The 15,891-nt window shown below is 65.1% G+C and overlaps 1 protein-coding gene across 10 annotated transcripts; it reads right to left on the reverse strand.

Annotated features, from left to right (window-relative positions):
- Positions 1-545: 545 nt before the first annotated feature.
- On the reverse strand, positions 546-13,964 carry PLXNB3 (plexin B3). Of its 10 annotated transcripts, none has more exons than XM_060182568.1 (37): positions 13,852-13,964; positions 12,438-12,554; positions 10,397-11,425; positions 9,891-10,070; positions 9,306-9,434; positions 9,132-9,232; positions 8,725-8,857; positions 8,491-8,647; positions 8,301-8,409; positions 8,112-8,226; positions 7,906-8,031; positions 7,718-7,834; positions 7,425-7,518; positions 7,165-7,334; positions 6,929-7,080; positions 6,610-6,715; positions 6,007-6,137; positions 5,695-5,871; positions 5,423-5,618; positions 5,098-5,337; positions 4,862-5,026; positions 4,625-4,770; positions 4,183-4,283; positions 3,882-4,105; positions 3,603-3,781; positions 3,442-3,508; positions 2,997-3,318; positions 2,754-2,857; positions 2,542-2,635; positions 2,103-2,275; positions 1,865-2,025; positions 1,639-1,786; positions 1,492-1,556; positions 1,336-1,411; positions 1,163-1,237; positions 950-1,039; positions 546-827 (listed from the first exon to the last, which is right to left on the reverse strand). In XM_060182568.1, the coding sequence occupies exons 2-37, from the start codon at positions 12,495-12,497 to the stop codon at positions 687-689; spliced, it is 5,853 nt and encodes a 1,950-aa protein (XP_060038551.1). In that variant the 5' UTR covers positions 12,498-12,554; positions 13,852-13,964; the 3' UTR covers positions 546-686. The 10 variants fall into 10 exon arrangements, 8 of the variants coding, with proteins under 8 accessions (XP_060038551.1, XP_060038552.1, XP_060038553.1 ...); XM_060182569.1 differs by having other exon boundaries at positions 1,865-2,013; positions 4,625-4,776; XM_060182570.1 differs by having other exon boundaries at positions 546-785; positions 4,625-4,776.
- Between the last annotated feature and the right edge of the window lie 1,927 nt (positions 13,965-15,891).

Consider the following 15,891-nt stretch of genomic DNA (forward strand, 5'->3'; position numbering starts at 1 on the left):
GGCAAGAGGCCACTGCATTGGCAAGCTGGTCCCCAGACTGAGTCCCGAACTCCAAAGCCAGCTGGGTGAGACAGCCAGACTGGGACGCAGTGAACATTGGAGGCTACCTTCAAGCCAACGCCCCTTCTCTGGCACACAAGGCCACAGTAATGCTTCTGGGGACTTCCCAGGGGCTCTCCACCCCATGTCAGGGGGCCCCATTCCTTACCCACACAGCGGGTTCTTCAGCTCCCTGAACAGAGGTGACCTCAGGAGGTGCCACTCAAGCAGATGCTTTCAAGCTGAGACCCCAAGCCCTCTCACCCTTGGGCCTGCACTCCTGCCCACCCACTGCCTGCCCTGGGCCACTCTGAGAGCCATCCACCTGGCCCTGTGCCCAGGGCCCCTCTTCTAAGGCTTGAACAGGTTGGTGGCAGGGCAACACCCAGGTCAGAGAGAACCAATGACCTTGGGTCAGACACCGAGGGTCCTGGAATAGGGGGGCGTCCAGAAACAGGTGGGGTGCAGGGCCTGGTGGCTAGGTCATGGCAGGACTGGCCGGGGCACTGCACACCTGGCCTTGGGCTGCAAGCGTCCCCTCTGTGCCTGTTAAGGGAGAACAGGCAGGTTCCTTCAAAGAGGGCCGAGTAGGGACAGCGGGGGCGGCACTGACGTGCATGGGAAGGGCTGGCCTCGTCCCAGCTCGCTCATCCATGTGCTAGAGTCCAGAACACTTGAAACAGAGCCAGAGCTGGGGTGGGGGAGCAGTGAGACTTCCAGGGCGCGCAGAGCACACAGGCACTAGGCTTTTTAAAAAAAGACATCTCTATTGTATTTCCAGGAGTGGTCTTCAGCGTGCAGAGAAGCACAGTGGGGCATAAATTAGGAGGGGGCCTGGGCGCCGGGGCCTGCAGCCCCCGCCATCGGGTGTGTGGTGCTGGTCCTGGCGGGCGGCTCACAGGTCGGTCACCTTGTTCTCCACCAGGGCTGCGGTCTGTTGCAGGCGGCAGGCCAGCTGCATCTTCTGGCCTATGGGGTCCTCCTCCAGAGCACTGATGATCTGCCAGGAGCAGGAGGTGTCCCTGAGGCCCCTGCTTCCCAACTGGGCCCAGGGCTACCCTGGGGGGGTCCACCCTCCACTCTGTCCCTGGGCCCGGGCCCCGGGCCTGCCTGCTGGCCTCACCTGGTCGTAGTACCTGTGGATGTGGTTGTACAGTTCTTGCAGGGCTTCCAGACAGTGGGGCGCGGAGGTGTAGTTCTAGGGGTGGCGCATGTGGGAGGAGGGTGAGATGGCAGCCTGGGCCCCAAGCCTCCCCTCCCTTCCCTAAGGGCTGCTCCCTCCGGTGCTGGGCATACCCCTGACAGCTCAGCCAGTGCCGAGTTCATCTCCTGGTAGCTGGCTGGTGAGCTCTGGCGGATGTCAGCATAGTATCTGGAGGAGGGGCCTCCGTCAGCACCAGCAGGCAGCCCCCGCCCCTGGCCCCTCGGACCCTGGTCCTGGGCTATACATACCGCTCCACCATCTGCTTGTAGCGGGGGATCTCCCGGGCATAGAGCAGCTTGTTCACAGGGGAGTCCTGCTCCGGAGAATGGGTGGGTTCAGTGGGGAAGGGGGAACCATCCCCTGGGCCCCCACGCCCAGTCTAGCTCTGCCCTCACCCGGCCCACTTTGTGCTCTGAGACTGTGCAGGAGTCAATGAAGGTCTGGGCGATGACTCCCAGAACAGCGTCCACATTGTCCGACACCCGCACATCGAAGATGAGCCGGGGGTTCTTCAGGGTGTTTACCCAGAAGCGCAGCAGCAGGCTGGGGGATGGGCCACACGGCCATGAGGCCTGCTTCGCCCACCATGTGCCACCCCCTCGTCCTTGTCCCTCCGGCCACCTGTTGGTTTTCCAGATGTGCAGGGTCTCCGGATCGTCGATGCTGTGCCTCTCGGCCAGCTCGTCCAAGAAGTCAAACAAGTACTTGACAGCGATGGGCACGGGCCGGTTCACGCTGAGGATGGCCTGGAAAGTGTCATCTACGAACTTCTGCAGTGTGCCCTGTGGGAGGGGCGTGTGGGCCTGCCAGCGGAGGGTGAGCATGCCCGCCCTCGGCCCCCAGCCCCACCCCAGCCGACCTTCATGGAGAGCAGCCGTGTGAGATAGATTTCCGGAATGGCCTTGGCGCGTGCCCGCTCGCTGCGCTCCCGCAGGCTGCTGCACGCCTTCGTGCCCTCAGGCTCCTCGGGAGCCTTCACCAGGTGCCAGAGGCGCACCCCACCTTCCTCACTGTCCTCCAGCATGGGGATGTCTGTGGGCACAGGATGCCAAGCACGCTTACCCTAGGGGCTGGGGCAGGTGTGGGGGGCAAGAGCAGGGCGTACGTAGCCCAGGGCTATCAGCTGGGCCCCCGCTGCCCTCATCCACCCTGGTGGGCCCTTGCCTCAGCCTGGAGCTTTGCGTGTGTGCCAGAAAAATGAGGGGGTGTCCAGGCCAGGCAGCTGGCATGACCCAGACCCCTGCCTCCGCACCCTCAGCTCCTGGGGCAGAGGGGCACATGTGGCCCGAGGCACTCACTCTCCCCCACGGGGCAGCTGATGTGCAGGCTCTGGGCGATGGCACCTCCATTGTGCAGCTGGGGGATGAGCCCCACTGTGGCTCCATCCGGGACCTGGTAAGAGGAGAGCAGAGGCTGTCCACTGTCCCTGGCTGCCCCCCAGCGGGCAGCCACACCCACTGGGCACCCTCAGCCACACCCTCAGCCGCCCTCAGCCACACCCACTGGGCACCTTGTAGTGCTGCAGGGTGTTGAGTCGCTTCCAGTGGCCCTGGGTCACTGAGGTTAGGTCCTCATCTGACAAGGTGAGATGGCCGGCCAGGCCCGAGCGCCACTCTGGGGAGACCCGGGCCAGCCAATCAGCCCCCTGGATGCCCCCCCCCCCAAGTGGGCCAGCCATGGCTAGGTAGAGCTGGTAGCATCAGGCAGGCAGAGAGCAGGGCAGGGCAGGCAAAGACCCAGGGTGGGCTCTCACCAAGGTCTAGGGCATGCACTGAGGGCCTCTGGGAGAAGGGGGTGCCTTTGTACACTTGGTCCAACACCTTCTCCTTGACCTGGGTGATGGTGTCCGTGTCGAGCACTCGGGCAGGCATACGCTGCCCTGTACCACTGCCCACAGCCCCGCCTGGCCCCAGCAGCACTGTGAGCGTCAGCGGCCGGAAGTCCACGTCCTCCCGCAGCAGGCGGCTGTCATTCAGGGTCCGCTTGGCCTTGCCCGTCACAGCATCCACGGGGCCCTTGTCCACCTGGTACTGGATGGCGCGGAGGAGCAAGTACAGCGGCTCGCCTGCCACCTCCTGCAGGCACGGGGCCAGACCAAAGTCACAGGGGCTGGGGCTAGCAGGCCTCGGTGCTAGACAGTGGCTTCTCCACCCCTCTCCCTGTTGTCACACCGCAACAGCCCTGGGCAGAGCCCTCACCCTCAGGAAGGCGTACAGACAGATGGACAGCCAATTGGTGAGCAGCTTCTCTACCATGGTCTCCGTCCTGTGGGCAGAGCGTTCAGGGCGCTGCCTGTGCTCAGGTCCCTGGGTACACACCCCTGCCCGGCCTGGGAGCGCCCTGGGCAGGCCAGGCCTACCTGCGCAACATGAGTTTGGGGTTCCTGTGCACGCAGTGGGCCGCCAGGTCACCGAGCAGCGTCTTCATGACGTCAGTCAGGTACTCCAGCTTGTCATGCAGCGCCAGGGACAGCAGTGAGGCCACGTGGCAGCGGTCCCGCTGTGAGAAGCTGGGCTGCTCCTCCAGGGTGCGGACAAGCTGGGCGGGATGGGTGGGCTGGTGCTTGCTGTGGGAGCCCCAAGCCCTGACCCCCCTCCCCCCCACTTCCGACCCACTGGCCGGCCGGCCGCCCCCTCACTGTGAGCAGGAAGAGCTTGCAGTTGAGCAGGTTGGAGAGCTGTGTGAGGCCCTGGCGAACGGGGGCTCGGCAGCCCTCCTCCCCGGGGCCATCGCAGATGGGCTGCAGTGGACAGCCGCCGTGGCCGGGGAAGAAGACGCGCTCTGCATAGGTGCGGTAGTCCAGGAAGGGGATCCCACTGGCCTCCAGGTCACTGCTGAGGTCTGTCATCTCGGTCATGAGGTCTGCGGGTCGAGAGCCAGTGCCATGTGAGCTCAGGCCTGGGAGCCCCGTCCCGCACCGCTGCCCGCACACACACTACCTGTGAACTCCTTGCGGCACTGGTCGCCCACGCCCGTCTCCAGGTTCTCCAGCTGTACCAGCACCTTCTGGTAGTCGCGCAGGGCCTGCTTGCTCTTGCGCCTGCGGCCGGGCCCACATGTGTCAGCCCCGGCTGGGCTGCAGCTGCCCGAGCGGAGGTCACCAGGCCGTGATGTCTGTCTGTCTGCCCAGGGGGTGCCAGGGGACCCCTTTCTCCAAGCAGGGGTGCAGGGCACCGGCATGCAGACTGGGGGGGGGCACCCTGGACCTTGCCCGTGTGAGGAGGAGGAGGACGGGAGGACGCAGCCCAGCTGTGCGTGACAGAGTGGAGGTGCTCTGCTTGGACTGGAGGGGCGTGGGAGCACCCCCAGCTGTGTGCGAAGGTGAGGAGGAGGAGGTGGGGGGGCACCTCACTCGTGCTGCGCAGAGGGGGAGGAACCCACCTGTACATGAGGGTGAGGAGGAGCACGGCGGTGATCAGCATGGCGGCACCCACACCGAGGCCCACTTGGGCCTCCACGGGGAAGGTGGGCAGCACAGGCTCTGCCTCGTACTGGACAGGGCCCAGGGCCAGGCGCACGTTACCCATCTGTACCTGGGGGGACAGACACCTGAGTGGGGGCTCCACCTGCACCTTCCAGCCTGCCCTGCAATGCCCCCCCCCCCGGGCCCAGCCTCACCACGAACTGCGGCAGGCCAGAGCCAGAGCCATTGGTGGGTGGTGGGGCGTGCAGGGGTGGCTCACAGTATAGGTGCGTGAGTGTCAGCGTCTTCACCAGGCACTCGCCCGTGCCGATGTGCACGCGCACTTCCTCCTTGCTGATGCCCAGGCTGAGGCCCTCGCCCTGGGATGGGACATGGGCGTGAGCCGCCGTCCGTTGGCAGCATGCAGAGTCGCGGTGCGCACCGCCCTCACCTCCACATCCAGGACGTTGCCTGGTTTCAGGCGGTAGGGCCGGTTGGGCCCTTCAGGGCTCAGCGGATTCAGGCGGGGGTTGGGCTGGTACAGGAAGTCCTGGCCCCCGCTGGCACTGGAGAAGTCCACCTGCACATTGTCCAAGGTGAAGAAGACCCTCTGGGGGTGTGCCCCGTCGGGCACCGCAGGGCTCCAGCACAAGAGAAGGCTGGAAGAGTTGATGGAGCAGGCGGAGGAGCACTGTGGGCCGGCAGGGGCCAGGGGGTGAGTTGGGGCCGACGGGCACCCCTCCTCCTCCACCCTGCCTGCCCACAGAGGTAATCACCTGCAGCTGACCCCCCTCCAGCTGGACACAAGCCTGGGAGGGTGCTGCTGGGCCTCTGCAGCTCCTGCCAGGGGGTGGGGCCTGGGGCTGAGTGGCGGCAGCCTGCACCTTGGCCGAGGCCTCTAGCAACACGGAAAGTTGGGGCCGCCTCACCACGTCCAGGCCAGTGCCCCGCACTCGGATCAGCCGGCCGCCCCTGACCAGGGCAACAGTCAGCTGGGGTGGACATCCCCACCTCGTGCCCCTTGCTGCCCATCCTGCCACCTGCTCACCCCCGGAAGCCGACGTTGGGCTCTGCTGCCATGATCTGGGGATTGGCGGTGTAGTGGAAGGGCTTGGCTCGCAGAGTGCGCTGCGCCTGGCCGAAGACGACGCGCACCACAGCTTCTCCAGGGGCGGCCTGCGGCCTGGTGCGGCACACAATGACCTCGGGACACACCGGCTCCTGTCTGCAGAGTCAAAGGGACAGGAGGGGCCTCGCACCCTGGGCTCCAGCCCAGCCGAGGCCACCCCACCAGAGCAGAGACCACAGGACGTGGGCCTGACGACCATGCTCGTGCAGCCCGCTGGAGGCCAACACTCACATGGGGCAGGGCTGGCTGCCCACGAAGGCGCTGATGTTGTGTCCAGTCTGGAGGTGCCGCCCGTGGATGGTGAGCTGGGTGCCCCCCGCCTGGGGGCCCCGTTGGGGACTCAGGCTGAGCAAGGTGGGGTCCTGGGGAATGGGGGCAGGCTGGGGCACGCACAGCGGGCTGGCCTGGCTCTTCTTCAGCCCCCTTGGGCTGCTCCCTCTGTGGTCAGAAGCCTGGCTCTGCAGCCCCCCATGTCTCCTCCCAGCTGCCCCCGGTAATAAAGGGGGCAGGCCCCTGTCTCTCCTCACCGGGTCTCTGCCCCTTGGGACAGACTCCTCTTCCTACTGGTCCCCGATGGGGCCTGATGCTCCCACGCCACACCCACTGCTCCTGCCCAGGCTTCCAGGCCCCAGCCAAGGTCCAGGAGGTGTGAGGGGCTCAGGCTTACTTACCCCTGCAGGTCCTGTTCACCCGCCGAGAGTCTGTGACCGGTAGCAGCCCCTCCCTGCCCCCCCCCAACGATCGGCCACTTAGTTTCCTTCCCAGCCTTGCCAAGCCAGAACCTAGGTCAGAGCTGTCCCTGCCACCCAGGCACAGCTCTTGGTGTGCACCGACCTGGTAGGTGAAGTGCTGACTGGAGATGCCTGGTGCCTGGCTCTTAATGGCCACTTGGACAGGCCCTGTAGTGCCGCTGGGAGCAGGGGCAGCCACACACACGATCCTGGGGAGCAGAGGCTGGTAGAAGCTCTGCGAGCAGGAGCCCCGCACCCGCAGCTGCTGTCTGCGGACACTGCAGCCCCCCTCCCCCCTTTCTGTCCTCCCTGCCTCGTGACCCAGAGCTGCATTTCTAGTCCTCAAATCCCTTCTCTTGGGAGGCACACGAGTGAGAGCCTCTCCAGGGGGCGTCCCCACCCCTGTCCCCTGGAGGCCTCACCGGACTGAGGTGCGGTAGAGTGTGGGGTCAGGGCTGCAGGGCCGGCCGGCCACCCTCACGGCACCCTGTACGTCGGCAAAGCTGCGGCCGAGGTTGGAGCCCAGGATGGTGAGGGCCAGGCCGCCCTCTGGGGGGCCAGTCAGGGGCTCAACCTGCAGCACGGAAGGGCGGTGAGGTGACCTTCCAAGCCTGAGCTGCCAGAGGCCAAGGCACTGCGGGAAGATGGAGACACTCACAGACTCGATGCTGGGTGCGGGGCAGGAAACCTCCACAGCTCGGGGTGGGCACAGTGGCCCATAGCGGCAGGCAGGCTGGCCGTGGCTGCACCACCGGCACCCGAGGCTGGCATTGGCGGCCTGGCAGCGGCTGCAGTCAGGGTGGTCCACAGTGCAGTCATACAGGGTGACTGCAGCCGGAGGGGCAGAGATGGTGCTCAGGGGCTGCCTCTCGACCCTGCCCCTCCCCCCCATTTGTCTGCCCATGCCCCCACACTCACCACGAAGACTGGGGGCATTGTCCAGCCGCTGGCCCTCACCCCGGGTGACATAGATGGGCACTGGGACCTCCCGCTGGGCCATGAAGGGCTGGAACTGGAGTAGAGGCAGGCTCAGACCTGGCCCCACATGGAGTACCCCAACCCCATTCCCCCGAGAGCACCCGCCCCCTCCAGAAAGGCACCCTTGTTCAGTGCCTATGCCTCCCCTCAGCTTCAAGCCAGCGGCCTGGTAGGGTGACGGCACAGTGGGCAGGGGACAAGCTGGCAGGGAGGGCAGCTCCCCGGGCACCCACCTGCTGGGCCTGGCAGGATATGAGGCCTGAGTGCCCGGTCCCCTCCTCCAGGGAGGCCGGCAGCCTCCGCAGCTCCCCGGGCAGCTGCAGCCAGCAGTGGTACGAGGCAGGCAGTCCCTGGGAAGGACGCCGTGAGGCCATGCATGCCATCACCCCGACTGCCCCACCTGAGCTTGGTGGCCACTCACTTGAAAATGCTGGAGGTTTTGCACGTGCAGGGCCACGCGGCTCTCCCAGCCCACAGGCACCAGCAGGGGCCCTGCCAGGCTCTCCACCCGGGGACAAGCCCCTGGGCCCTGCACCTGGACGTTCACCTATGGAGAAGCAGCCCTTAGCCCCTAGGAAGTAAAGGGCCGGTGCAGGTGATTGGGTTTCCGGGCTGGGGGGCACCCACCTCCTGGGCACTGTAGATGGTCCTCTCGTCCTTTGGGCAGTGCTCCCAGGGCACACACTGGCTGCTCTGTGGGCACCAGTGGCAGCGCCAGACGCTGCCCACACAAGCACGGCACCTGCACGGGCGGGCTGCTCAGGGGGGGGGGTGGTGTGCCCGGTCCCTCCCCACCCCAGCCCAGTAGGCACTCACGGTGCGGCCACGTCCAATGCCTGGACGGCGCTGCAGTCATAGAAGGAGAAGTTGGTGGCGGCCACCACCACATCCTCGAACATCAGCGCCAGGGGCAAGGTGACATGGTCTGCAGGGGGTGTGACAGACGGTATCAGGGAGCTCCTGCCTCTCCAGCTCCTGCCCGGCCCCCAGCTCCTCAGACCCTTACCTGTGCCCAAAGGGTTCTGTGGCAGCTGGTCCTGAGGAGGGGTGACACAGGTTACGTGAGCCCCCTCCACATTTGCCAAGCTGTCATAGTCCCCAAAGGCACAATGGAAGTACTCATCTGCTGCCAGGATGGGTAGCTGGGGCACAGACAGGGTGACCTGGACGTGAGGGCACGACAGAGCATGAGGAGAGGGGAGCCTTGGGCGGCCCACGGGTGAGTGGCGGAGGCGCTCACCTGGCCCTGCTCCTGGCGGGGGTGGTGGGGTGGCAATGGGTCCTCCACCCACAGGCAGCGGCTGCCCGGCTCGTAACTCCACAGCCAGTGGTGGGGTTGGGCCTCACGCTGGCACTGGGCCTTGCGGGTACACCTGCAGCAGGGCACGAGCTCAGCCAGTGGGTGGTCGGACTGCCTGGCCGAGAGCTGGGCTGGGGGGTTGGAGTGCAGGGAGTGGGGGGCGTGGAGCTGGGCATGGGGGTGCACTCCAGTTGAAGGCCGCTGCCTTGACTGGGGTGGCCCCATGCGGGCACCCCGCAGGTCAGCCTCAGTGTCACGGGAGACTCTGGGGCCAGGTTGGCGGACACAGGCCAGAGTCAGCCTGCCGGGGGATGTTCCCGGCACTGCTCAGCGGCCACCCTGCTCACCTGCCCTGCAGAACACACCAGCCACACAACGGGTCCCGTGCCTGAAGGCAGCTGGCACAGTCGGAGAACTGGGGGCAGGCTGCCACGGGAACCCGGTCCACCTGCGGTGGGGAGGGAGACAGTGGGCACACTGTGAAGTGGGGCCGTGTGGGCCGGGTGCTGGGCGAGCCTCACCTGGTGGGCCGTCAGCACGTAGAGGTGGCTGCTGCTCGCGTCCAGGAGCAGGTCAGGGCTCACGGTCGCGCCTGGGGGCCCCACTTGCTGGGAGCTGTACACCTGGCCTTGGGAGCCGTTGAGGAAGACCTGAGGCGAGGACAGGGCTGAGTCAGCCCCACAGGGCAGCACCTGCTCACCAGCTGGGACATCCAGGGACCAGCATCCCACAGCCAGGGTCCTCCCACTGGACCCGGGAGGGCAACTCCTGTCACTGATGGTAGGGGCCCACCATGCCCTTCCCATGCAGTGCTGCCCAGCTGGGGTGCCAGGTCAGGGGGCAGCCGTGTGACCAGACAGCCTTGGAGAGGCTTCCAAGGCCAGGCCAGGTCTGTCCACTCTGCCCTCAGGTGACCCTCCGCTGCCTCCTGTGGCCTTGGCTGCTGACTGCAGGCTGGAGGGGCTGGAGCTGCCAGGAGAGGTGGCACTCCGGCAGTCCTCGACGTGTGGTGCCTCTTCCTGACATGCCAGTCGGTACACAGGCCTCTGTTCTGGTGCCGGCAGGGGCACAGTGGGCGCTCCCCTCCTGCGCGGGGCCTCCCTCACCTTGTGGAGCCGGCCCTGGGTGTCTCCCAGGAAGGCTATGGTGAGCCCGTCGGCCTGGAGGGCTGCCACGGCGCTGATGGGCTGGCTGAGCCGCAGGAGAGGGCCGGCCTCCAAGGGCTGGCGGCCCGCGATGGGGCTGGGCGTGTGCTCCTCGCCACAGGGGTACGACTCGGGGGAGTCCTGGTGACAGGAAGGGGCTCAGTTCCTGGACGAGGTGGCGGGTGGGTGGGCAGGCTATAGGGCAGGGCTGAGGTTCGGGGGGGAGGGTCGGAGCATTCAGGCCTGGAGCCTGGGTGGCATGAGCCGGCAGCGTGGGGCAAGGGAGAGAGCAAATGCGGGAAAGGCTGGGTGAGGCTGGCACACGCCGGTCCAGGACAGCCTCTCTCCCTGAAGCTGCAAGTGACTGTCATGACAGTCTGGCCTCCAACCGAGCCCCCGCCCCCGCAGAGTCTCGAGGGACAGTGAGAAGAGGCCTGAGGGCAGGGGAGCAGGGGTGGGCCACTCACAGCGGGCAGGGTGACACAGCACGACGTAACACCATACTCCACAGCAGCTTCCTCCTGGCCGTCGGGCCCACGGCCAGCCGCCGTGTAGCAGAGGCGGCGTGCGCGCTCCATGCTGGCGGCCAGCTGGGCCAGGGGGAAGGCACACAGGGCTGCCTGGGTGCCCCTTGTGCCCGCCGAAAAGGCCCCCAGCAGAGCACCCGGGGTGAGGAAGGCAGCCTGGATGAGGCCTTGGCCTTGGCACAAGAGCGGCACCTCCACATATGAGTAGAGGTTGACATCATCCAGACAGACCCGTGCCACATAGGAACGGTACTCGGCCTGTGCCCAGGCACCGCGCCGCCGGAACACAAAGTAGGCTGAGTGGGTGTCAGCCAAGGCTGCTACGTAGCTGGTGTTATAGTCGGAGAAGTCACCCACCACCAGGCGACCCAGGCCCTCACTGGAGAAGGGCTGCGGCCCTGCCAGCTGCCGTACCGTCAGAGGCGGCACCCCTGCCGACAGCTTGCCCGCCAGGCCCCTTGCCACTAGCAGCAGGTCCCGTCCTGGTGCATTCACCACCAGCCCCACTGTGGCCACCCCGGGGGCATTGGCGGCCACGAACTGCCCATCGCCTGGGTCCTCAGCCTGATACAGCGTGGTGGCCACGTCTCCCAGGCGCCGCTTTTCACACACACCTTGCCGCACCTGCCCACAGGCCACCAGCTCCCGTGTCCGGCTGCTGACCAGTAGCAGCTGGTTGGCGTTGTCAGTGAGCCTGGCTTGTGGACACTCGGCCGGCTCGTGGAAAGGCACACAGTCAGGACTGTCCAGCACAGGCCCGGTGACGGCTGAAGCCTCCAGCTGCAGCTCGGGGCTGAGCTGGAACAGGCGGTTCACTGCACCCACATAGAGCGTGCCCTGGCCGGGCACCAGTGCCAGGTGGTTGAAGGTGGTGTTGGGCATGGAGAAACGCTGGGCTTGCGTCGGTGGTGACGGGCACAGCAGCAGCGCCATCAGGAGGTGGGTGCCCCAGGGGACCATGGCACTGGCCTAGGGAGGGAGCAGCAGTCAGTGGGGGAGAGGGGGTTTGCCACAACCGAGGGAGGGAGAGGGGTAAAGACCAAAAGAAGAGTGATGGGGCAGAGCCAAGTTGAAACAGACAGGCAGGACTGATGGGGGGAACTGCGGCTGCTGCTGCCTCGCCTCGGAGTTTAGGTCTTCTGGGGCATGGAGGGGGAAGACCCTGAGCAGAGGTGGAGCATGTCCCAGAAAGGGGGGTTTGTAGTGCAGAGGGCCTGTCAGGGGACAGGAGGCTAAGGACACAAGCAGTGCCAGGGACAGCAAAGGCAGGGACAGCCATTAGCCAAGTAGAAGGTCAGGGTACGGAATAAGTGCTAAAGGACAGACAGACAGACAGAGCTCAGTGCAGCAATGGTCTGTCCCAAAGATGGCAGGGAGAGGGGCAGGCCCTGGCGGGCCAGGGCATGGCAGCCAGCAGCAGGCAAAGCTGGGAGAGGGCCAAGGGAGCAGGGTGCCAAGTGGGAAGGCCCATCCCTCTCCCTGGACCCTGTGGGTAGGGTGCATAGGGGTGTGGGGTGGGAGAGAGATAGGGGACAGAAGTCAGCCCCCTAAGAGGCTTAACTTGGGGGTAAAGCCTGGCCCCCCCTACAGATCACTGGTACCCAGACTGCAGGCAGCTTCCCCAGAAGAGGACACACCATGCCGGGAGCCAGCGCCACCCACACCCCTCCGAAGAGACCAGAAGGTGACACCTGCAGGACACACTCAGCAGGTCTTGCCTCTCTTCTTCCCAACCCCAGGCACAGGGACCAGAAGCCAGCTGCTAAGTGCAACTAGGGTCCCGCACATTCAGCTGTGTGGCATGTGGCAGCCAGAAGCCCCCTGCTCTGTCACTTGGCTCCTGAGGCCCGCCAGGGTCTTATCGCGGGGACGCAGACAGGAAGGTGCGGCTGGCTGGGGATGGGCTGTTTCCTCCTGGCTATCCCGATGGGTAGAGTCTGGGCATGGTACATGGGGCCCAGCTGGGGACCCAGGCACTTACCGCTGTGGAGAGACGCAGCAGAGGACTCTGCTGGGTGGCGGGACGCCCAGGGCAGTGCATCTTCCCAGCTAGCTGCCTGGGGCTGGTGGCGACAGGATGGCTGTGGGGGGCATTGTCCTGAGAGGGGAGACAGTGGACGCTTGGCCCCATTCACAAGGGCCCTGAGGGAGGAGGACAGGCGGGGGGGGGGCAAGGGCCTGGTGGCTGGGCTACCACAGCTGGCAGCCCTGCCTCCACGCCAACAATGTCTCTTCTGTCCCCAGACCCAGGCCAGGGACTCACTATCTGGTGCTCCTACCCCTACCCGGGTTATTGTGGCCACAGGGCCCCCTGCTGCTCTCCCCCTCCCCCCCCCCGAGAAACACCCCCTGGGATCTGGGGACAAAGGGACAGGGCTTCCTTCAGCCAGAAGAATGAGACCCACACAGCAAGCCCCGACCCTGTGCCAGGCGAGCGTGCTCCTCCCTGGGTCCCTGGGAAGGGCAAAGGGTGGGGCATGGAGCCCCTGGGGAGGGTCAGGGCACAGAGAGCCCTGTAGGCCTCAACCGTGCTAGCCTTGGCGCCTGGCTCAAGTGCCAGCCTGGCCCTCAATGCCTGCTTTGTTCGGGCTGGGGGCAGCCTGTCCGGATCTCTGCCCCCCACCCCCACCCTTAGCCTCTCCCCTTCAGCCCGGAACAAGACTGGCCAAAGAGCCAGTCACTAGGCTGTCCCCATTCCCCCCACCCCCCGGGGACCTGCAGAGCTGTGCCAGGTACACCACAGTGGCAGAGGCAGCATTGGCAGACGATCGCTGGAGGGGTCCCAGTGGGGGTGGGCACACAGCCCTGGAAGTTTTGGCTATGCCAACCCTCTCCTCACCCCTCTCCCCAGGGAGCACTGTCTCAGCTTCCTCTGGGTGCACATGGAGCGGGGTCGGCTGTCCTGCCACCCTCATGGGGCACCATGTGCAACGCCAGGCTGGCGGAGTTGGGGCCCAGCCCATGCAAGGTGTGTAGACCCAGCTCCCCCACTCTCCCCGAGCTGGGCATGCAGTGTGGCAGGCTCCCAGCCAGGTGGCAGCGGTGAGGCTTGCTGCCACCTGGCTGGGCTGGTTGGGTGGCTGTGGGGGCAGGGAGTGGGAGGCTGCCTCCCTCCGTCCCCACACAGCCCGGTGCTGGTCTAGCACTGGGGGCTGAAACCATGCCTACCTCGAGGCCCTGGGCCATTCCCAGCAAGGCCCCTTTCAGGCCTCCTTAGCTGCCGTCTAAGGTCTGGTGCTGAGGCTGGGAGCCTCCGGCACAGCCAGGCTGCTGCCCTGTGGGCCCCTGGCTCCACCTGGGCTGTATCATGCCCCGAAGTTGCACCAGCTGCACCACGCAACTGGCACCATACGCCCTGATACCCTATGCCCAAGCCATCCCTGGCCCCTGCCTACCTGAGAGGGCCACAGCCCCGGTCAAGGAGCAGCCGGCAGGACCAGGAGTGCGTCCCAGTAGTACCCTGGCCTCCCCGCCCACAATGCAATCCTGCCCAGCCCGACTCATCCCAGGGCCGCCCCGCGCCCGGCCCCTCCCCACCCGCCCCTTTGCCCGGCGGCCTAGGCTGGGTCACTGCTGCCCTCTGCTGGCTGTGGAGGGTATGGCAAGAGGCAAACGGGCACCTGGCTGGAGCAGGTGAGAGCTGAGTGGAGGTGGACAGGCTGGCCGCCTCCACGCTGCCCTGTCTGTGACGACTGGGCAGGCAGCACCCCTGGGTTTGAACAGCCCTGCTCAGGACTGGCGTCCCCAGATCACAGGGCATGTGTGCTCCATGTGCGAGGCGCGGAAGGAGCGCTTCCCCAGTGGGTGTCCTGCATGGCAGCCCTGCTGTGACCACACCGGGGTTTGTCCGGCTGCACGTATCTTCACGCCTTCAGTGCCTCCCTCAGTGACGGTCATCTGTGTGCCGGCTGCGAGGCGGCCTGGCGAGGCTGGTAACCTGCTAGTTAACTGCTGCTGGGGGGTATCTCTGTGCTTCCTCTTCTGCAGATGTCTTTGCCAGTGTCCCGTGCCCACAGCCTTGCCCTGCTGTTGGAGGGGTCTTGGCATGTCCTGGAGCTCCTTTCCACACCAGGCCCTGCTCCGCCTCAGTTGACTCATAGCCTCAGTTGACTGGTGATGTGCTTTGAGGAGGGGTCTTAACTGGAAGATGACCGCACTTCATCATGTCACCCACCTGCCCACAGCCACGCGGGCCCCTCCTGTCTCTTCCAGAAATACCGCGCAGGTTCAGACTCAGCTGTGTCCCCATCGATCTGGCAGGGGACCTGTTCCTCTTTCCCCACAAGGGGCTCTAACACTCCATCCCCCCGCCAGCCCTCTGGTCACCCTGAGCGACTGATTCAAGCTCCAGTACAAGTCACTACTTTTCCTTTTCTGTTGTTTATTAGTCAGCACAGCTCTAGGCCGACTTTTTCAGATACAGAGATACCTCCTCTTCCCCACTGCCCTTCTCTGTTCATTGCTCCCTCCTCGTCCCCCCCCCTTCAAAACTGTCCTGCTGACGTGAGGACCATGAGTTTTCCTTGGCAGTTTGAGAAAGCTCTTGTCAAGTTCCAGGGGGGAAAGTCTGCTGGGGGGATTCCTGCAGGAGGGAGGGGGGGTCTGGACTCACTCTGGAGAAAAGCCGTCTTTAAACCCTCTGCTTCCACGGGGGCACAATGGCTCCTGGGCCCCCCCGGCACCCCTCCCCTGGAGCTAGCTTGCTGGTGCCAGCTGTATTATTAGGGGCTTGCTTCTTTGCCACTTGTAAGCACTGTCTTCCAGTTTTGTTTTGTTTTCCTTTCAGGTTGAGAGGAGAAGAGGGGGAGAGGGAGAAAGAGAGGGAGAGAGGCAGAGGGAGAGGGAGAGAGGGAGAGGGAGGGAGGGAGGAAGTGAGAGAGAGAGGGAAAGGGAGAGAGAGAGGGACAGAGAGAGAGGGAGGGAGAGGGAGAAAGGGAGAGGAGGAGGAGAGGGAAAAAGGGAGAGGGGAGAGGGAGAGAGGAGGAGGGAGAGGGAGAGAGAGGGGGAGAGGGAGAGAGAGAGGGAGACACATGGAGAGACACCACAGCACTGAAGCTTCTTCCTCCAGTGTGTTGGGGGTGGTGCGCATGGCACTGCCCACTCAAGCTCTTTCACCCCCCCCCACTGTCTCTCCCCCCCTGCAGAGTGCTGCTCAGCTCTGGCTTAAGGTGGTGCAGGGACTGAACCTAAAACTTTGGAGCGTCAGGCATGAGAGTCTCTGTATAACCATTATGCTGTCTACCTCTGCCCATCTCATTGTTTTCTTTTTTAAAGACGTTTTATTTCTCGTAGTCCGGGAGGTGGCCCAGTGATAAAGCTTTGGACTCTCACGCACGAGGTCCTGAGTTCGATCCCTGACAGCACATGCGCCAGAGTGATGTCTGATTCTTTCTCCCTCTTCCTTCCTATCTTTCTCATAAATAAATAAAACCTTT

Source organism: Erinaceus europaeus, chromosome X (genome assembly GCF_950295315.1).
Source record: "Erinaceus europaeus chromosome X, mEriEur2.1, whole genome shotgun sequence".
Taxonomy (NCBI): domain Eukaryota; kingdom Metazoa; phylum Chordata; class Mammalia; order Eulipotyphla; family Erinaceidae; genus Erinaceus; species Erinaceus europaeus.